The 23,228-nt window shown below is 40.3% G+C and overlaps 1 protein-coding gene across 7 annotated transcripts in view; it reads right to left on the bottom strand.

The window, feature by feature from the left end:
• The window catches only part of PTPRK (protein tyrosine phosphatase receptor type K), a 421,389-nt gene that overhangs the window by 204,335 nt on the left and 193,826 nt on the right, over window positions 1-23,228 (bottom strand). For all 7 annotated transcript variants that reach the window (XM_080586782.1, XM_080586784.1, XM_080586779.1 and 4 more), the window contains exon 6: window positions 11,654-11,828. In XM_080586782.1, coding sequence (XP_080442908.1) covers window positions 11,654-11,828 — 175 coding nt within the window. The remainder of the gene's footprint in view (window positions 1-11,653; window positions 11,829-23,228) is intronic.

Raw genomic sequence — 23,228 nt, 5'->3', positions numbered from 1 at the left:
TTCAGTAAGACCACGTATGGCTGCTGAAGCTGGGAGATGGTCAGACCAGTACCATGCTGCAGGCCTCTTTTGTCTTTCAGGAATATGACCCATTTCCAAGGAAATATTGCTATACTTCCATAGAAAGCTATTTTATACTGCATATAAATTTATCAATATATAAAAATGGTATATGAATATATATGCAGTTTGTGTTCCTGCAGTTCAGCTACAATTTAATAGCAAGATTCACTCAATGCAACTGAAAATTAATGTCAGGGGTGGCTTCACTTCGTATTTTTGTTAAGTGATTCAGTATTAGAACACTATCAGATTTTTAAATACAAACCAAAGCACGCAGGTGCACCTGCATTCAAAAAGGAACTCAGATTAACTCTACATTGATCATGGCAAGACTTCACTAGCATGATGACTTGTGTACTATAAACCACCCAAGACTAAGCGTTTTAATTCAGCTTCATCTGAATGCTGTTATAAAAGTTTAATAAATCAAGATGATCAAAATGCCCCCAGTGGCAGGTTGGGATTCAGTTTCCAATTCAAATTCCCTTTAATATATGGCTTCTCTGACATCCTGCATTTTCTGCCATCTACGTTGAATTCCAAATGCACTCCTTTTCATCATTACCATGCATCTACTCATCGGCACACTTTTTAACAGCCCTGCACTATACACAGAGATGTCAAATCTAGAGGGGTTTTTCCCTCCCCCAGACTGGAAAAAGATGGCAGGTAAGGGAACTTTGTCTACCCTTAAGTAAATATTTTCTTAACCTCCCCACTAACATCAATGGCATTTAAACTGAGACAGACCATCCTGAGCTGCAGCAATCAAATGGAAGTGTTGTTTTAAATAAATGGGCAGACAGAGCAGCTACTGGAAGGTGAATTAACCAAGTAAAATACAGCAATGATGTGGTGGGGCAGTCTGGAGATATCTCTAATTAAGATGAGAAAAATCACATTACCTGCAGATGATCTTTTCTGCTTGAATAAAGTGCAGATGTGAAGAAACAAAGAAACCCCTTTATTTCCTCCCTGAAGTTACACCTACCTACAGCTGTTTCCTCATCTCTTTCTTTCCTTTGCACTGCTCCCCATAATCTAAAGATAAATAGGGTTTCCACTATGCAGAGTGATTACATTTTAATTTTTCAGATATTTTGTTCCCTGATTGGATTCACCTATGTACCTTCCCAATAAGGAGGGGTATGAGATTATGACAGGTATAGGATGATACGTACATAGTGAGACCACACTCAGGCATCATTAGCATCACCTCTCTGGTTTCACTGGCAGCACAATTTTCTTCTGAGTAAGGCCTCATCAAATCCTGCTTTTGCTGGATTATGCAGAGATTGTGGTGCACAGCTGATGCTGCCCATAAGAAGGCTGTTAATACCTGATCTGCTGTATGGGCAGAAAATCCCAGGTGAACGTTACCTGTAGCCGACACTAAGCCTGCTGGCACAGAGCTCACTTTTCTGCTTCTGTGAACCGCCCAGCCAAACTCACCCCAGTTCAGTACTTCACATTATAAGCCTTCAGCGTTTTTGACTAAGTATTATGGGCCCCTAAAGCTGCATTTATTTGACTGCCAAATGATGATGATGTTTCTGCAAGACCCAACAAGAGTAAGTAACAGCTCGGTGCCTGCTGAGCAGGAGATGGAGCATTTCCTGCCCCTTCCACGCTCCATCCTCTCATGCCGACCCCAGTGCTCAGGCACCTCCAAGACTCGCAGGGCAGAGCGGTATCCCAGCCAGGCGGAGAGGGAGCAGCTTTACACCCATTTTGCATGTTGAAACAGCCTGTGCAGGACTACAAACCTAACTTTCAAAGTGTGTTTTCTGGGTTGATCGTAGCGCAGTTGCCTGACACGCTGCACTGCTGCAGGAATGCCTCCCTGCACTGGCAGAAGAAACAAGGGCCAGAAGACAGGAACAGATGGAAGTGTTTTCTTGGAGCAGTGGCAGCACTCTTTAATGTAAATCTATGGTATCTGAGAATTTTTTTTTCATGAAATGCCTGATGAGCTGTTTAAACATATGTAAGATGTATTCTTGCATTGGTTCTCCTGCTTAACAGACTGGAATCTAAACTTAAACAGACGAGAATTCACCAACTGCGTCATAGTTCTATGAAATCAGCATGAAATATTTTTAAAAACCAGACATGGAATTCAGTTCTGTTCAGAGCTTATGTAAAAGCAGAATCAAAAATACCACAGTCAAGATTCAGCTGCCCCATGCCACACTGGCGATTCCCTTTAAAATTCCCCTATTTTTACAAGTTATTCATAGTTCATGGGCACAAATTGAAACACAAAGAATTATGTGTAAACATTATTATTTTTTTTAATTACAATTATTATTTTTTTTCCCCCACTGTGAAGGTGGTTGCATGCAGGAACAGGTTGTCCAGAGAGGCTGTGGCGTCTCTGTCCTCCAAGACATTCAAAAATCGTCTGGACATAGCCCTGGGCAGCCTGCTCTGGAAGGGGGTGCTGGACTACGTGACCTCCAGAGATGCCTTCCCACCTCAGTTATTCTCTGATATATAACAAAGCCATCAACAGTGCTGAAAGTACCTGCTGCCTGATTTTGTGAGCTGCAGAATGAAGTGGATGGGAACCAAAGGCCAGGAAGTGGGGATAATCCGGGGACTCTCTTTGAAAGCACATTCCTGTCTGAGCATTTATGTACATGGTCAAAGACAACCTTTGGAAACCAATTAAGCACACTCCATGTTCATTCCCGGGGACAGCTAAGTCAAGTCTCCTTTACGGAAGAAGGATGTGACTTAATTGCACACATAAATTTCACACCTAATAATTATAAAAGGTGTGGGAAAAAACTATTTGTAGTTCCAAAAGAGATCAGCTTCAAATTTACACAAGCAATGTTCAAAAAATAAATAACAATAACCATGGCTGGTAAACATCAGTCCAGCTTATCACCAGTATCCATGGCCCTCCTTATCCTCTTTTTTCCTTTGTCCTGCTGGTTTCTGTTCAGAGATCTGTGGGAGGAGAGTTCTCACCACAGTTTCCACTGCGAAGTGAGTCAAGGAGAGAGAAGATAAAAGGACTTCTTGCACACAGTTTGCTACCCATGTGCTCTCCATATCGGTTTGATGAAGGCTTGCATGAAACAGAAAAAGAACTGCTGGCTGCTTGGGCTCACAAAGTAAAGTGCCACACAGCACTGGCATCCACCACAGAGGCTGGGGAAAAGTATACACCAGGCAATGAAAACCATAAATAGACACCGTCACTTGGGAGAAAAAAGAAGAAAAAAGAAAAAAAAAGTTATGCAAATTTCATTTCCTGATCTCAAGTTTCCTAGGTACCTTTTCTTCTTTTTTTTTTTTGTGATTTAAGAACTTGTTTATGAGAAAAGGGGGATATGTAGGAGCTTGGGGTATTTTTTGTTACACTTTTGTGTTTCTGGATCTTCCATTCCTGCTAGAAAGAGTAGTCAAACAGGAGAAACTAACTGAAAGCACATGGAAACAATAAATCAAATGGTTTACAGAACGTACATGGTGAACAAAGGAATTTTTTAAAAAAAAAATCATTTAATTAATCTGTTAGCTCCTGCATGGTTATTTTTAATAGGTGATTTTCAAGTTAACCATGATTCTTATATGAAAGTATTTATTAGTTACGCTAGACCCTACAGAGGTTATAAATCTATGCCTTGGCACAAGAGGTTATACACTATCCACTCCTATCTGTGAGCGATAACAGGATTGAGTTTGCTTAGAAGATGATACAATAAAAATAATGACAAAAAAATACAGCTAGTATCATCTTAATCACTTTGCATGGTCACTGTTATTTGATTCCGCTGTTCAGTTTGTATTTTATTAGTATCTGGTAAGCTCTTTCAACAAGCTCTGTAGTCTCACATGCATAGCAAGCAGCCTGCTTTCAAGAAAAAAAAAAAAAACAGGTTAAGAGTAGCAGTCTTCTCTTCCTGCCCCTCTGCTCTACTTGTGCGTTTTCTCCATAAATGAGAAACTAATGTCCAAGCTGAGAGTGTACCACCCCTTAGTGAAGTGAAAGATGCCTGAACCACAGACCCTTGTAAGGTAAAATCCTACACCAGGGAGGCATGCCTCTACATCTGCTCCTCTGACATTCTGCACCAAGCAGCAGCTACTGCGTCCAACCGTGGGCTACAGGGCTTTGGCTCTGATCTGGATCATTCACCTTAAAGTTCAGAAAATAGAGCAAAAAGACCCGTATCAGCTCCAAAGAGGCTATCTTTTGCCTAATGAGACTATTAACCTAGACTATGTCAAGTAGTATAAAACTCTTCTCGCAAGATAAAAGCAAAAAATGTGCTTTACCTTACATGTTTCAGATCTTCCTGGAGAACAAATCACAGAACTACAACATGGCAACAGTTCACATTAAAAGGATTTCAAGAGGATTATAAAGAGATAGAGGCACCCTCCACCCAAACTAAGCCAACACTGCAATGAAGCAATCGGACCGGCAGTGTCCAGCACAGCAAACTGCACAAACTAATCTTTGTCGAGAATGCAAGGTTTTATTTTTTCTGATAGTACCACACAACCTTAGAAAATCCCATACACGTGAAAAGACTTCAAAAAAGAAGCACCTCATTCCTCTCTTGAAAAAAATGTAAGCCCTGATGCAATGAAATTGACTGCTGCAACGTATTTTAGCATTTCAAATAAAGCCCTGTGCAGCCAGGATTGCTCAACACCAGACAGTGAACTTGAGCCTGTTCCAAATACAGTGCATGTCTGCTAGTTCCTGGGAATCTACATCTCTACGGCTTTGTTGTGGTTTAACCCGGCCGGCAGCTAAACACCACACAGCCGTTCGCTCACCCTCCCCCCTCCCTCTCTGGGATGGGGGAGAGAAACGGGAAAGTGAAGCCGGTGAGTTGAGATAAAGACAGTTTATTAAGACAGGAAAATAATAATAACAATAATAATAGTAATAATAATAATAATAGTATGACTAATAATGTGTACGAAACAAGTGATGCACAGTGCAATTGCTCACCACCCGCTGACCGATGCCCAGCCTATCCCCGAGCAGCCGGCCCCCCACCCCGGCCAGCCACCCCTATATATTGTTTAGCATGACGTCAGATGGTATGGAATACCCCTTTGGCCAGTTTGGGTCAGCTGTCCTGGGTCTGTCCCCTCCCAGCTCCTGCTGCACCCCCAGCCTGCTCGCTGGCAGGACAGAGCGAGAAGCCGAAAAGTCCTTGGCCTGGTGTAAGCACTGCTCTGCAACAATTAAAACATCAGCATGTTATCAGCGCTCTTCTCATCCTAATCCAAAACATAGCACCCTACCAGCTACTAGGAGGAAAATTAACTCTGTCCTAACTGAAACCAGGACAGGCTTGTTTTTAAAATCCAGTTAAAAACTAATTTCTCTTGCTTCTTCACAGAAAAGCAACTGCCCTGCAACATTCTAAACAAAACGGGCAATGCACATATCAATTACATAAACCAGAGACAAATGTTGCCATAGGGAAGGAGATGAGCAAAGTTTCATGCACAGAAGACTTGTCTGATGACAAAGTGAGGCTGTTACTCTTTCCAATACAGTAGATGTGTGAAAAGCCTGTAACTCCTTTCTGGCTCAATCTATTAATTATGCACAACTAGACTTACTGAGGTATTTTCCTATGTACTTGCTTCATTCTTCTTGTGTAAAGGAGGCAGTATTTGACTTCATGGTGAACACCCCTGTCCACCTGCTGTAAGAAACAGGATTGAGAATAGGAAATTTCCAGAGTTAAACCTGCTTAAAGAGGGTAAAATCTTAATAAGATAAAGAAATCAAAACCAGAGGATGTCACAAAGACCTTGTTAATTAGATCTTGCACTCTGAAGGATGCTTACAGCCTAACTACACACCCAAAATATACCTTGCATTTTATTAGTGAGGTTAGAAAAACTTCACAAAATCATTGCATTAGTTCTCCTACTGCTTGTGAGGTCATTTAGACATTATCATCTGCTTTTCCTACAAGCATACAACCATGAGAGAATTACACTTGATCTAACAGGAAAACTTGGGATATAAAGCAGCTTTGAAAGTGCTGAGCGTCCGATAAGTAACAAGATTAATATTTGTACTTCAGAAACGCACCTTATGAACCAGGCAGAGCAGCCACATGGCTCTTCCAGATCACAGCTTAAAAGTTTGCATACTCCTACCGAAGCCTGGCAGCAGTCCAAAGGGGCACTAAGCCAAGATAACGACGCGAAGCCCACACATTCCAACAACTTGGACTGTGGAATCTCCCTCCCTCTTTTCCCCTCTGCTCTGAAATTCAGCGAATTCAGAGAAACATACACCCAAAGACCCCGCTCAAGGCACTTCAAAGGTTCAGTCCGGAGCCCTGCTACATATCACCATGGTCTCGTTGACATTGTGTTTCTGAACACATTGCTAATAACCTGATTTGTCTAGCATTTACAGAACTAATGGCGGGTGACAGAACCAGAGGGGGAAAAAAAAATCTACTATTCAGAAAGAGAACTTAATACTGGAAGACAGAGATATGTGTCATTTTCCAAAACTGGTCCAAAAAGAGTTAAGCTGTTTGCAGGCAGGCAGTATACAAACATTCAGACTACATGATGCATTTTCCTCAATCTGCCACCTAGTGCTCTCCATATCATTAGACAGGAAATTTAAGTTCACTAACATACTGCACAAATAAACCAGGTAGCAAAATTGAGAACACAAACACACAAAATGACCAGAAATTGCCTTTTTTTTTTTTTTCAGAAAAAAAAACCACAACACAGCAGCAACAACAACAAAACATAAGCAAAACTGAAATTTGGAAAGTGAATTGAAATTCACAACAATTTTCTCAAATGGAAAGACATCAGTTTTCTTGTTAGGATAAAAACCAATACTTTCAAGAGACATATTTGCCAGGGGCAAACTCCATCTTCAAAGTGTTCTGGCATCATCAGCGGATCAGTCAAATTGCTGGTTTTCCTATATAAAATCCCTAAAGGGACTTCAGACAAGAAAGGCAGAAGTATCAGTGCCAGAATTATTTCCACAAGAACTGCTCCTGATGGCAAACTAATCCCAGTAAGGGAAATGAAGATCATGACCACAAATCCCCACCAAAACTTGAACCAAACGACTTAGAGGACAGAGCACTTGCCAAGTCAAAGCAAATAAAAGAAACAAAACAACCTCTTTCATATTAACAAACTCATTTACACAGATCACTTTACCATAGCTTGTGACTTCTTGAAGAACAGTCAGGAGATAGTAGAGGAAACCATGTGGAGGAAAAATGCCTTTCTTTTGTTTTCTGTAGCTAATTTGGATTTACTAGGGACATGAAGACAATTCCATATTGGAACTATAAACCAATATATAGGCCTCCCCTGCTTTGACCCCACCACGGAACTGCTGTTTGGATTGGACGAAGAAATGAAGGGGGGGGGGGGGGGGGGGGGATTACATTCATCTAGTGAAAAACTTTTTTTTCTTTTTTTTTAAATTTACTATTCTAATAAAACTTTGAAATATATCAGTAGAACCAAACATACGGTGAAGCTATTCAAGGATTACTAACAAACATTACAGTTAATACGTATATTCTGAGGTTTTTTTCCTTTGTTTTTTCTCTGTCTTTAATACTAGTCTGTGTGTTCTTCAAACTAATCTGCGTAAGATCCACTACACCAAATGAAATGCATTGCATTTACTGCTGATTTTGCAGTATTTAATAGAATATAAAACGTTTTGCATAATAAGACTGCTAACAACATGTAGCTACTTCAAAAGAAAACAAACCAGGGAAAACACACAAACACTTTACAGAAAGTGTAATTCATTACCATATGATTTGAGATGGTGTGTGAGGCAGGCTGTTGGCTGTTTTTTGGATTATTCTTTTTGGCAATCTGAGCAAAAAACTGCTGTTTTATGGGGGGAGGTTAGGAGAGAAGACAGTACTCATTTGGATCTTTCAGGTACACTGCAGCCAAAGAAATGGATGGTTTCATTCACATGGTCTTCCAGGATTACCTGACAAACTAAATTGGGATTATTCTAGGAAGTTTGCTAGCAAACCGCATAAGAACACAGCTCACCTCATCCTGACAGTCACTTTTAACACACAAGGTCAACCAAGAACTGCATTACAATTCCTGACAAAAACTAGCTTGTTTCTTGATGCAGAAGACCACTTTCCTGAAGAATATTGCCAACTTCAGACCAGCGTGCCAGTAGTTTGTAGCTCTGAACAAAGATATAATGCAATAACTGGTAACAGGGCTAAGGTTTTTACTCATTAAAGAGATCAAACTACTTGATACTCCGACTCGGAAAGTCTCCACACTTGTATATACCAAGTATATACATTAGCCAGGGCACAGGCGATGTCCTTGAGCCGTTGATTTCCACAGTTCTACAGTAAGCAGTAAAAAGAGTACGAAGACTTGAGAAGCACAATATATTTGCTCTCAAAAGCAAATAAAAAGAAAAAATGTCAGTGGCTTCTTGTTCACTCTTTCTTACACATCACGCCTGTCGCTACTCCCAATTGTGAAGACTTTAAGCAATTACCTGCCCAGAAATTGCCGATTTACTGGTCATCCAAGGAAAATATAAGTAGATGATTAATCTGATGGACCTATTCAAGAAGACAAGCCAACTAACTGTACTGACAGTGCCAAGCTTTCTCTAAAATGAAGGGGAAAGCTCCTTCCACACATCCAGGAATGACAGCAATGCCATAGAAACTACCTAAAAAATCAATACAAGGCAGTCACTGAGCTGGAAGCTGGAGATCAGCTCTAAGCAAAGGTGAGACATTAAATTATTGACTGGAACTACTCTTGGTAAAATGATGTAATTGAATTACAAATCCTATGCTAGTCTGATTTTTCTTCAAAAAATTAATCAGAGTAATCGAGTTATCTTTTTCAGGGTCTTTAAATGTATGTCATCCCTCCCAGGTAACTCCATTTGTAAGGAAGTTTTAGAACTCAGTTGAAAGTAATTCTTCTGTTAACGCTCAAAATTAAATAATGATGTTTCAATATGATGTATGTTATATAACTGGAAATTTTCATTACCAAGACTGGCTTGTACATGGCTCATCAGGAAAGTATCAGATGCCTCTACATCTATACTACTGCACCACATGTCTGTACAGACACGGAACACGTAAAGATTTCAGCCATGTACCTAACCACCCAGAGAGTTCCCGAGCAGCAGCTGCTGTTTCTCACCTCTCGCTTTCTAGTAACCAGTGTCATCAATGAAGTTTGGCTTCTGCAGACCAAAGACCTTATCGTTACGTAAAATGATCTGGAAGCAATACTAAAGCCATGACAAAGTAAATTGTGTTTCATAGTATATTTTTTTCCTCCTCTGGCTGTGAGAACACACAGATCAATACTCTTCAGCATGAGAATTCTACAGTGAAATTTTCATTTGTTACAAACAGCAACAAAAAGGCCCCAAGCATGCCCTGTCACTTCCAGTTTAGAAGGAAATGCACTAATAAACTCTTACCCCTGGGTCATCTTTGACAATGGGCAATACTATGCCAGCTCTTATTAAAGGCAATTCGTATCAGTGGCCCAAAAATTTCCTTTAAAATTATCATCTTTTGTATCCATGTAGCAGGATGTCAGCTTTAAAGTGCCACTGAGATATAGGACCTGTCATTATGGTTAATTTTCAGTACAGTTTTAACACCAGGGTAGCTGATCCCTAAGGCTATGCTTTTTTGGCTAACAAGATTTATTTGGTGGTTATCTAGACAAACAAGAAAATATATTACTGTATATTGCTTTTCAAATACAACAACAAGCAATAAATCCTACTATAAAATAAAAATCCTTGTTCTTTACCATGATGTCAAATAAATGAAACTGGTTTTAGAAGATTAATATTTTTTGTTTCCTTTTTATTTATTTTTAATGAGATATATATATATGTGTGTGTGTGTATACACACACACATATATATAAAGAGTTAACATTTTTGGGCCTCCAATCCAGAAAACACACAAAAAGTAAAAGTAAACTTAAAATATCAGACCTATATAGCTGTTGCGTATAAAGCTATGAACTTATGTTTTAAACCATAAAGACAGTATTCTCCACCAAATGACCCAAGCCTTTCAAGCAGGACGATATGCTGCATTTAAAATGAGAGTACTGTGAAACTTGATGTTGGTATCTCATTTTTTTTTGAGACATAAATAGTGATTTAAACACTATTTTATTGCTCTATTACAACATGGAAAAAAAGAAAAAGAAAACTTCATTTATTGTGTAAACAGATCCATTTGTCCTGCTTTCCTAACAACAAAATAGAAAGTCTCCTTTCATGCTGTAACAGGACTAATTTCATTGCATTAGGATGAAGATTGTCTTGTACTTGTGCTAGAAAAAAGGGTACATCTACAGAACAACAAAAAAGCTGTTAACATATTGTCTAAATCCATGTGTGTTCAGCAAAGCCCATTTTTATTGATGTTATAAAGAAGGCAAAAAATCTAGTTGACCTCAATCAACTGGTCTCCCAGGAAAACGACCTCTGCCAGCAAATGCCAGATATCAAATATCTTAGTGCATTTACTAGGCTACCTTTATTTCTACAAGCTGAAGATGAACTGGCTTTCCCTGACCTGGTTCCAGACCCATAGCTGATCCCAGATGACTACTGCCCAAACCACCCGTGGCTGAACCAAGGAGTCAAGCGAGAGCCCTTCATGGGCCCAGCCCCATACCTCCCTAGCCAAAACAGCCCCCACACTAGGCAGCACCATTGCAAATAGAATTTGTATACCCATATAACATTCTCCACATTTTAAAACATTAAGCTTCATCATAAACATAAGAGTTAAGTGAAATGGACAATTTTACAGGTGATACAATTAGTCAAGGAGAGGCTTAATGGCTTATCCCAGGCCAAATAGCAAGCAAATTTTAGAATCAAAAACTGAATTCCTATTTTCGACCATATCTTTCACTGGTCAGATGACATACTTCCAGAACACAAACAGAATAAATAAATACGACATCAACCTGACATTGCCCCGCTTAATTGTGGTTGCAATCCAGCAGCCTTCTGAATGAACCAAAACAAGAAAGCAAGTATTTCAAATGGAAAAAGCAAGCATTTCTTTTTCTTCCTCCTACTTAACAGGTTGGAAATCCCTAGAACATCTCTGTAATGCTTTTAGTCCTTGGGCAGGTGAAAGTTTAAAACTCTTTTTAGATACCTGTCTCCCAGGTAACAGAACAATGTATGATTTTGCAACAGATTTTAAAAGGAAATGTTAACTACCTACAGTGGATTCTCCCATCTCTGTAAAATATTTATGAAACATTAGGCAGTTTTCACCTTACGTTCAACAAGTACATCTACAGAAAGAGCACGTTACGCGCATTGCAAATTCAGGTATTTTACGCAGACACATTCTATGGAAAATACTTGTAAGAAGCTTTGCAAACCAGATTTGTTTTATGACCATTTTGGAAGCCTCATAGGGCTACATTTGCATAATCAGATCAAGGTATCTGTAGGCTAAATAAAAGGTATAAATGGAAAGCACTGCTATTAAGAGCATTTAAATGGATAAAATGATCAAAACTTTACCTCGAACAATAAGTTGAGCAAAATTTGACACTCCAGAACCTCTCTCTGATTGAGTTACACAGCGGTATAAATCCTGGTCGGTTTTTGTCACCTCTTGCAACTTAAAGGTAGCAGCAAATCTTCTGTGATTGATATTTTTAGTCAGAGCAACTGGAATATCTTCCCCATTTCTTCTCTGAAAAAAAAGAGAAACCAAGGCAGAGATATCTTGTAAGAATACAAAAGACATTTATCATGGTCATCATACACATAGTACATAAAAAAACACCACTACACAAACTCATTCACCCCATGCTGCATTTTCTATGGTAGAAGAGCTCAGTGTTGAGGTCCCACCAAGAGACAAAAAGTACTCAAAAGTATTTCAGAACCAAGTTTGGGGATAAAAAGTGCTGCCATGCTTTTGTACTGACACAAAAGACTGACTGTGCCGTACTCAACTGCCATTGCTTCACAGATGGAACTACCATAGGAGAGCCCAGGAGCAGCAGCTGCATTCCCAAGAAAATTCATTCAACCTCAAATAAAATTGTAATAGATACACCGGATGTATTGTAATAATAATAATTTCAACAAACCTGGCATTGAGGGATTTCACAGGTTTTCAATAGCTCTTTTTAATCAACCGGCAACATTTCCTTTTTAATGCTTTTATTTGTCCAAATTCAATACATTCTAAAATTATAACTTCATTACACTACACACCACCTACTTACCTGAAACTAGTTGAAATAAAAAGGGGAGGGAAGGAATCTCTTATGGAAGGAAAAATGTATATCTAAATTAAAAGAAGCTCTGAAAAAATATATTAATCACAAAAATTAATCTGCCTGTAGCTGTGGGGAAGGCGGACAGGTCAGTAATGTAGAAACAGTTTTTGTTCTTGGGGTCTTTGTTCTCACCTGCATTCACAGGAAATACTCAATTCTTATTTTAATTGAAAAACAGACTCTACACTAAAGGTTAGCATTTAAAACAGAAAAAAAAAAGAAAACAACAAAAAAGGAACAGTAACGCGTACCAAGTGTATAAATGTCCCTTCTCTCTTCCATGGATCAACTGCACGTGTTCCCATACCAGGACACAGTTTCTGAACACTCAGCTTTGCTCAGTCACCAGAAAGACATTACATTTTCCTTTGTAGCTGCATATGCAGCCCGATACGTTGCAAAACGTGACATCTGTGGACATTTTTAAGCTCTAATCAACCCCTGGAATGAGAATCTTTATTGAGGTCTTAAACTCAGAGCTTTCTGTCTAACACAAGAAGCAGGGCTTCTGAGCCACAGAGTTTAATAACCTGAAAGCCCGTGGCAAAATACAAAGGGGAGAAAGACGAATTGAGTTAATGCTGCACATGTATATTAACTGGCCTCTGTCACAGTCAGGAGTTCTTCATAACATTAAAACACTTCATTTCACATCTACCACTTGTGATCCTAGCATGGGTTAGTCACTCTCTACGGTTTCGCTGCAGATTAGCCAGGGGTTGAGCTCTGCTTAAAACTGGCTAACAAGTATTAGATTCAACTAGTAATATGTTTTAAAAAGATGAATGTTCAGCTCTGCAACCCTTCTTGCAGCAGTCATAAAGGACGCTTCCCTCGCTTCACTGCAGGCCTTGTGTGAAAATGTTCATTTACGTGAACCTTCTGGTCACAGACTTTTCGCTGGGAAGACCGTGCTGTCTACCTTTGTTAGCAGCAGGTTTACTGCTGTGACTCTTCCTCAGCGCATGGGATTGGGAAAGCCCCCCCAGCTTCCCCACCACCCTCCAACACTGTTAGGCCAGAGAGGAGGCTGGGCCCAGGCCGTGCTGAGCCAGCAGGGCAGCACCACGTCCAGCAAAACATACACACTGATCTTCACAAGGACACGGAGAACGAGACGCTTCAAAAAGGTGCTTACAAAGCTCCTGCCTTAAGCAAAGTCCCCGTCCTGCAACCTTCCACACCCTCTTATTACGTGGATGCTACACGAGGGGTGCTCACAAGGCACAAGCGGTGAAGGACCCACCCTGCGGCAGCACCGGCTCTGCGAGCACCTGCCTCCTACTGAGAGGAATTAAGGAAGTTTGCCGATGCTCGCAAAGGACTCCTGTGAATGCAAGGCCTTACTGAACTTACAGGATCAATGAAATTGTTAAATCTCAGTATCAGGCAAATGAGGGGTGATATTAAAGGCTTTTACTTCAGTGCTGCTTAAACTACAGCAAATTCATTTCGCGGGAGACGCGCCTCCCCCTCCACCGAGCTGGCTTCTCCCAACAGTGAAAGCTACATCGGAAAGCGAGGTTTTCTAGCTGCCTTTTCTCCCTCAGTTTCGATCAGAGGCTTAAACAAACTATGACTCGAACTCTCTGGAATGATAACTTAATACGAAACTTGGATCGGGTGCCTTGAGGTAACTAAAATACACAAACCCGATGGCATTTTTTTCCTCCCCTGCTTGGCTGTGCCCCCCCAAGCACATGCTCCCCTCCCCGCAGCACAGAGGCAGCCAGCAAGGGGAAGCCAGGCTGCCCCGGTGAGCACAGCTTTGCCACGCCATTATTAAAATGACCAAGCAGAACGTAATGAACAGAAGGCATATTGTTAAACATGATATGATAGTAGACCCGACAGTAGCCCATGTAACGTAATAATTCTTGTTCGCTTGTAACGGAAAAAAATAAACATCAGGGACAGTTTTCTAAAATTAAGGACTCCCTGCAAGAAGTCCAGTGCTTTAAATTTCAATGCCAAGCTCTCAGCCTGCAGCAGAGCAGCCCGTCACAAACCTCACTGTGCACAATTATTCACCCTCCAAAGCTCCAAACTTGCTTACTTAAGCTGGCCTGCACACTTCGTGCTAAAGAAACAAGTGAGCTGGGCTCCTATTTAAAATTAAATAATTATGCACTTTTAGAGCAATTAATCAAAATTAAATTTAACAAGCTTTACAGTTCCGCTCCAACAACAAAACCTAGGATTTCCTCTTCTGTTTGCATCAGTGATTTCCAACTACTTTATCTTACAAGACTTAGAATATATACTCAAATTTCTCCATATTAGGATTTGTTTCTTGGGAATCTGGCTGCACAATTACATCTTCAAAGTGTGTTTTCATGTACAGCTTACCCATTAAAGTATTTTTCAGTCATTAAAATCATGAAAAGTTCAAACAGTAGAGACTTTTCACTTAAAAACAAATGTTAAAGAAAATAAATACCCTTCATTTATTTCTGTATGTCCCTTACATTGGTGAGCCATTAACCAGTCAGAGTTCAGATGCACTGCCACGATCTCTTAATTAAATTCTTCTTTTTAATGTCAGTGCAGTACTACTGATTTTAAAGGAGAGGAAAGAAAGGCAGCAGCATTCTCCGCTTATTAGAGGGCTCCTGGTACATACTGTTTCAATTTATGTCCTGCTCACACTGCACAGAGCTTGAAAACGCTGCTCAATTAGGTTTTAAAAATTCAATTTAAAATTAATGTGGAGTTATACTAATAGGTAATGGCTGTACCCTGTGCGATTCTTGGTTCCTCCAGCCCCTTGCTGTCTGATTTGATAACCCTGAATTGCTCATTTAGGAGAGGTCACCACCAGGCAGCTCTTCTCCTTTGCTGAAAATAACTGTGGGCCTCACCAAGAACTACAGTCTATAAACACTCCATTAAAAGAAATATAAGCATGTGAAAAAGCCTCCTTAATTCTGGAATTTCAACTATTTAAATATATGACTTTAAATAAGACTATAACTTCAAGGTTATTTTTAACGTGATAGGAGCATGATTTTATTAAAATTATTTACCTTTTTTTATTTTCTGGCAACAAAATGAGAGCACCTTTCACTCCATGAAAGAAAACAAGTATTTAATTAATATGACACGAAATTTTAGTGGGTCTTCCAGAACATGAATGGGACCAGAAACATCCCAACTCTAACATCTTTTTTAATTGGTAGCATTAATATACATTTCTAGTTTTCCAATAAATATTTAAAACTTACTTGCCTCTGTTTCTCAAGTTGAATTGTTTTTGTTGTTGTTGTTGTTTTTAAGCACTAGTAAGATACCATATGTTTCCATGCTGATGTTCCCTCTGAATTCTCCTGAACGTTTTTCTTTTTTTCCTCCTAACAGTGATTTTTATCAGGCAGGACAGCTCAACCTTACACATCTCTGTCCCTTTCTTAGTGTAAACACCTTAAAATAAGTCCGCTCCACTGTTAACAATCACAGTCAGCCCTGTTTGCCTTCTCAGGCTCTCAGCTGGACTCTGGTATGCCTCCAGAGATCAGAAGATGTCAACACCTCAGCTGCAGTGACACGCATCGCTCTGGCAGCAGCACCCACCGCAGCACTCTCACTTGCCCTCTCCCTGTCTGCACTTCTATCTTCATACAGAAAAATGAAAATCTGGAAAGATCCGGGAAAAAAAAATCCTTCCTGAAAAACACACTCCTTTCTCCCTATCATCATTATCAAGTGGACGGGTCCATGATCTAATTCACTGCATAGCTGCAGAGAGTGGGCAGGATCTGTGCAGGGGGCAAGATCAGAGTTTAACCAACTCTGTCCCCAAATGTGAAATCAAATCTTCACCAGAGAGAAGAATTCTCCCTGAACCTGGGGAATTACACTCTCATGTCTAGAGGAAAAGAGAATTTGTAAATCACATGCTCCAAGTTTTTTTTGCTTTTACTCATAGCGTAAAGACAGAAAATTCATCTTTTTGCAAGAGGGAAAATGGTTGAATGAATGAATGAATATAACCTGCTTTAACTCGCTGTTCTCCTCAAATACATGGCAAAACAGACTAAGATATATAAAAAAAAGTTTTTTTCCTCATAAATATACTAAAAATTTTGAGTAATGTGCAGAGCCCAATTCTATCATGCACACTGTACTGCAGCACAGAAGAGTACAAGATTATTTTAAATGTTTCAGTTAACATGCACTTCTGTTACTCAGACTTGTCCACTTAGAGGTAAGCTCAGTTTTTCCCAGGCTGCACTGAACCTCCTATTGAAGAAAGCAATGGTTCTCATGAAATAATCTAATTGAGAGCCATCTGGTACCTTCAGAGGTGGCAATCCTAGCTTATTTTATTATAATAAAATCTACCAGAGGCAGAATAGCAAAATCCATAATACAGTGTCCCTGGCCATCCTAATACAAATAAAAAAGACACTTGCTTTCCCTGGACATTTTAAAGCCTCTTATTTTGAATCTAACATGTCACAAAAATCTAGATTAAAAAAAGTTTTCAGAAAACTAAAATTCTTGATTAAATAGTTCACAAAAGCATAAATTCTAGACACAATGATTAAAGACCTATATCACCTTGAGCAGGGCATGCTGACCTACTGCATTCATGCTTCAGGTCTAAAAAAAATCTGATTAGTTAGAAGATGATGAAAGAATGAATTTGCAACAGGGAAAAAAAAAAAACACTACCAAAGCCAACACAAGACAGTTCCTCAAACAATTCTCAGTAGTTGATTTTATCCTTTTCCAAATGAACCTAAGTACACCATCTGATTTTATCCTTCTGTAATTCATTAAATCTCATTGCTATTTGAGCAAACTATGGCTTGGGGTGTAAAGCTACCTATCGCACATTGCACCTCTGAGGAGACGACCTGAATGCATGCATTAAAAGACAAGGCTCACAGGCCCCAAAAGGAATTTACTGTCAATAAATTCCCTCCAAGAAATGCCCTCCAGCCCGGCCATGGGAGGATGCAGCAGCACAGCTCCCAAGTGCCCAGTGCTCCAGCCTTGACGAGAGCTGTGGCATCCCTAGGGAGGATCTACAGGGACGGCAGCCCCAAAGGCTGCAGTGTAAACTACGTGACTTGTAGCTATGCAGGCTGGAGGAATTAGTTAACTGGGGCAGAATTAAATTAAAACCAGGAGGATTACAGGATTTGGTGTTGTTGAAGGCTAAGATGACCAGGGATCTAGGGAAAACTGCCATATTTATTCAAGAGGCTAATAAATTGAGGGGGGAGAGCGGGAGAACAGTTTGTCCAGGGTTGATACAGGTAGCATCAAAGGTGGATACAGAGTGAAGAGACAGATAAGAATACCTTTGTGAAACAAACAAGTTAGGAGGAAAATATCAAATATGAAGTTATGAATACTGTATTTTTCATTTGTGAATACTGTTTATAACCATGTCAGAGTCAGCAACTGCAATCCAGAGCAAGCTATCAGTCAAGCCACTCAAAAGCACCTTGATTTATCACTCCAAGGCAGCTTTTCATACTTCTTTGAAAAATGTTTGGAAAGCCCAAATGCCTATCAGAGAACATAAATACACCGAGGCAAACTTGCAGGTAAAATAGACAAGCCCCATTAAAAAGATGAGACCTGTCCTCTGTGTTTCGCTATTCCACTGATTACTTTCAAAATAACCTTTCTATAAGTAAAGGCAACAACAATGCGAAAAATGAGGGAAGTGAAGTTTCTGTGCAAGCCTGATGTGCAAGAGAAAAGAAACTTGTATGCTATATGTCCACTGTTAGTAATCAAGATACAGGTAAGCCATGAGTGGCATTTTACTGAGAAAAACAAATTCAGTATCAATAACCAGTAATATTTACTGTCACAAACTAGCATGTGTTTTAGGCAGACAACACTGATAATTCGAAGCCAGCCCAGAGGCCGTGGCAGCCTCTCAGCAGCTCCTCAGAGGGCCACCACTCCTCCTGCAGCCTCTGCAGGATGCCCTGGCTTCAACTCCTCTGCAGGGCAAGCAGGCCTGACTCACTAAGTTCAGTTCAACAGCACAAAGCATCAAACTTGACAGCTAAGAACAAAAATGAGATCAAAAGTTTCCATTGCAGTTCCATGGCCGAAACCCTTAGGGGGCTAAGGAGGCATCTGGAAACACCTTTTCTTAACTTCCCTTAGACTCTGTGAAAGCAAGAAGCAAAACGGCAAAGCTTCTTAAACACTCAGAACTTACTCAGCTCCCCTTAACTGTCAGGGGTTGTAAAATCTGTGAGAATCAACAAAAAACATTCTTCAAATGTCATGAAAACAGGGAACGGGAAGGTGCACTTCAACAGCAACTGTTTTATCAGCCTAACAAAACAGCATCTTAACCTGTTAACTAACTGTCAAAAAGCAAAGGATCTCAATATGTAAAGTTGTCTATGAAAATTTCCAAGTGAAAACACACAAACCTAGGTGATACAAAGTTAAATTGGATGGGATCTTCCTATTACATATAATTTTATTTATTTATTTTTTTCCTTTGAGAGCAAGAGTATGCAAGCCTCCAAACGCTCACCAGCGGCTAAGGAGTTTATGTTAAAGGCCCAAGGCCCATTCTCAAAAGCCCAGTGCTGGGTAACGATCCATTCCTTCCACTTCTGGATACAGTGAGAAGAAAGGAATCATGCGGCACAACTTCCTTCCTAGGAGGGAAATACCATCCTTTCATAGAAGGAATAGTCAATGATGAGCCCCTTCAGCCCTCTGCTTGAGGCACGAGTTGCATATACACTCTCCAGTTTAAGATCCTGCAATGCTGTATTGCTCCTACACAACGATCAGCCCTAATGCATCATCAGAGGACACCATCTGCAGGTGCTCAGCCCGAATCCTCTTTAAAGAGTACACACATGCAGTATCTAGCGGGTTAGTACCTAACCACCGAAAACCAGATGAATGATGCACGTGAAATCATGCGCTGTGGCAACCAACACCACAACCCAATATCCCGTTAAGCACGGTATTAGGGGCCATGGCAGCTTCCTCGAGAACAGGAGCATGGTAGGGACAGTTGTTCGGGCACGAACAAACGAGCCGTGCAGACGGTCTTTCATCATCCGGTAACAGTTGGCATTGCTGGGAGGTCAGCCCGACTCCATTGTTGTTACAGCAATTTGCATTTTATTTTCCATAATGCTTTCTAATTTCACTTTTTCAATTATTACTTTCAGGCAATTGCTTTAATTATCTGTTATTCCGCAAGGAACGACATTTTCCTCTGGCGGAGAGAGGGGCTGGATCAGACCGCATTAATGCTGATGAGCCTCTCCGCGGGCAGAAGCGGCGCTGGCTGACTTGCCAGCCCTGGCAGCCCAAGTGGGGCGGCCGCTAGCCAGCGCCCACAGCCACTGCTGACAGATTGGCCCACTCGCCACGGCTCCGATGACAAGCTGCACAGGATTACCAGGCACGTATTAAACATTTAAATACGTGCGCTCCCCCCTTTGAATTTCAGATTCACCAGAGCAAATGGCATCACCGAAGACCATGGCAAAATACATCCGGCTGCAAAGCCAGAACAAGCCGCTTTCCCTAATCCAATGCTGTGTTAATGCAGAGCTCAGCAATGATGGATGGACTCATTAGTGCCGCAGTTATCGCCATCTGAACCAGGTGCCAAGACATATGGTTTAACAGATGTTCAAGCAAAAAGCTCTATTCTCTGCGCTGTGCGAGTGTCCAGTTAAACTGGACATCGATAAGACACTGAAAATCGTATTGGGCTTATGGGAGTCACAATTGTTCCCAGCGCAGGAAGCAGTTAAACACAGCCTGATTATGCAAAAAACCCTATTGCTCTGATATCCCAATCAGATCCACAGAACAAACGCTGGACAATACATACACTGCTTTCTGGAGTCTTTGTGTACCAAAATGCCATTTATTCCATTCAGGCAATCCTGTTTCTACACTGTCTCAGTAAAGAAATGAAGCTTAAAACCATGGAAGCTTTCTTCACACACTAGAGAGATTAAAATAGGCAAGAAGCCGCCCCAGCCCAATCTCCGCATTTTAATGTTTAGATTGTTCTCTGTGTGCTGCTCTTTCAAATATTTAATACTTAACGCGTATCCATCCTGAAAACAGCATTAACGTGCAGAACTGACTCTTATTTGCAAGGGTATTTATTGACCTAGCCCTGTTGGAATGCATGGCATCTCTCTCTCTCTCTTTCTCTCTCTCTCTGTCACTCAAAACCAGGATAAAAAGGGGGCTGTATTTATACTAATTGAGCAAATTAATGTGAATAAAAAGCAGCAAAGTACATCAAACGTTAATAAAAGAATTACTATTCTTGAAGTGTCTTCTTAAAAAAAAAAACAAAATTCATAGGCTTTTTTAAAAAAAGAAAACCAGCAGAAGTGGGCAACAACTGATCAGCCTGTTATGATGTCATATACCTATTCTATAGCATCCTTAAGATTACATATGCACATACGCTTATGTTCACCTCCTAAGGAAAGGATTTTCAATAAACACTACTGCTAACTTCTGAAACCTATAAAGCAAAGCACACCACAGCATAGCAGGTAGAAATGCCAGGTTACCATCACGGGTGTGGGGAAACATCACACAACCCAAACGCCTCAGCGCGTACAGTGGCACCAACCTAAAGTTATTAGTGTGTGACATAGTACAGTGGAAATTTTAAGAGGAAAAAATATTGGGAAAGAAGCCTGCAGCACTACATTCAGACAGTGATGGTAGGTGAAAAGATAATACACACCAAGACTGAATGCATTTCAAAAATAAAATCAATGCCCACTTTAAACAAAACCTAAGGACTTTGAAATTCTTTCAGAATTTGCCAATAATTGTAGGCCATGAAGAAAATGCTTCAGCTCACAACTGTAATAGATTGGATACTATATCATGTTGAAAAAGTGGGGGAAAAAAATTAAGTGCTGCAGTGCTATCCTGCTCCCACACCTAGTATTCACAGCCACAAAATGTATGTTTCAGATCATCTTGTTCAACCAGTTAAATCTCTTTATCTGTGCAAATATTTGTTTTATATTAATGCAGTTGCAACTTTTAACAACTTCTGGTATCTTTACTGCTTATCTTTCAATGCCAGAGCTCTGACTGTCCCAGACCTTGGTCCGGTGGGGCTGCAAAATGCAGGGCTGGGAGGGGAAGGGGTATGAAAGGGGACACAGGAGACAAGCTACAATCTAAAAACAAATAAACAAGCAAAATCTACATTAATGAAAGTCAGAAGAAGTTCAATTCAATGTTAATTTGCTTTTGTCTGAAATTTTTACAGATACGCATTTGTAGAAAATGGAGCTGATGAAGACTTGTTACAGCAATAAACACTCAAAAACAGTGTATTGAAATGCTGTGCCTATTTTCATCTGTTTTTATTTTCAGCCACACAAAGGTATGTGCACTTAATTTATATATACACACAGAAACAAACATAACAGTGGAAATGTGCACGCACACAGATCATCTGTGTATTACCAGGGTTTTATCCCCACTAACTGGAAAATTGTAGTCAGGTCACTACAATGTGACACCCTACTGAGATCCACTCTTAACTTCAGCTTTGGTTGTTACAACACTTTACTCTTCCCTGCTTCTGACCAAATATCGCCATCTTTTCCCATCTGCTGGCACTTCTTATATAGTTAGGTAATTCAGACGTGAATCAAGCTAAAAGGAAACAAAACAAAACACACACACACACCGCCCTAAAACAACAACAAAGATTAAAATAAAATAACCCCCCCGTCCCTAATAGCAACAACAACAAAAATCCTTTTCAGCCAGATCAGTTTCCTGAACTGACCTACTGGAAAGGTGCAAAAGCTCCAGTGTCAGCGCACAGAAGGGACGGGGAGGGAGAAGCTGAGATTGCCGCAGCTCAGATTATGCCCAGCTGAAGCAGCTGGGGGACCGCACCCAGAGACAGCACAACTCTGAAAACAAGACAGGGTGGCTGCTTCCCCCTGCTGCTGAATTACCTCAGGCCCTCTCTGCAGAGGGCTGGGAGAGCCAGAGAGCAGTGGTAGATTCTGTAATGAAATCTGTACCTGCACAACTCTGTTACTTCAATGCAAGCAAACAGGATCTTAGATCATTTCAGATATAAGAAGTCCTAGTGTCCCAGACTGGACCTTCGATCTTTACTTATCAAAAACTGTTAATAGCAACTTGTATGCTACTTTTTCTTCTTCTCTCTTCCCTCCTCCTGCTCCCTGCCCCCAAGGAAATATCTTTTCTCTTTCAATAGGGACATGACCAAAAGCTATTTTCTCTAACACAGTGTGCTTGAAAAGTGTCTTTTTTTTCCATTGGTCTTTATTTTTTCTTTTTTCCTCATTGGCCTTTGTTGTTATGAGAAAAATACATTCCTAGAATGTTTCAGCTCAGGGCTCTCAAAAACAATTACTTAGGCTTTTGATTTGATCTGCTGGCTCCTCCTTGCTGGGTATCCAGGCTTTATGAATCTCTGGTTCAGTCAAAGGCTAAAGTGAACCTCTTCCAAGTCACACACTTCAGAGTCTCATGAAGCCTCATATATATCCACCCTATGTTTTAAGGAAAAGGAGTCAATTCAGTATTAGCTGAGCATAACAGCAGGAACTTGCTGTGTTATCTGTTCAGAGGTAGGAAAGTGGAAGGTTTGCACTTATACCTGGGAAGTAGGATGGAGGGTTGGAACAATGAAGGAGGAAAAAAAAAAATATGGTTCACCTTTAAACTGGTGAAAATAGGGCATTATTTAAGAGAAAACAAGCAGGTGAATGCAAGTTCGAGCATATGATTTGAGTAGCAACATATCTTTAAGAATATCA

The sequence above is a fragment of the Anser brachyrhynchus genome, assembly GCF_964034855.1.
Source record: "Anser brachyrhynchus genome assembly, chromosome: 3".
Classification (NCBI taxonomy): Eukaryota; Metazoa; Chordata; class Aves; order Anseriformes; family Anatidae; genus Anser; species Anser brachyrhynchus.
The sequence above is the reverse complement of the archived record's forward strand: the minus strand, read 5'-3'. Positions and strand labels throughout refer to the sequence as shown.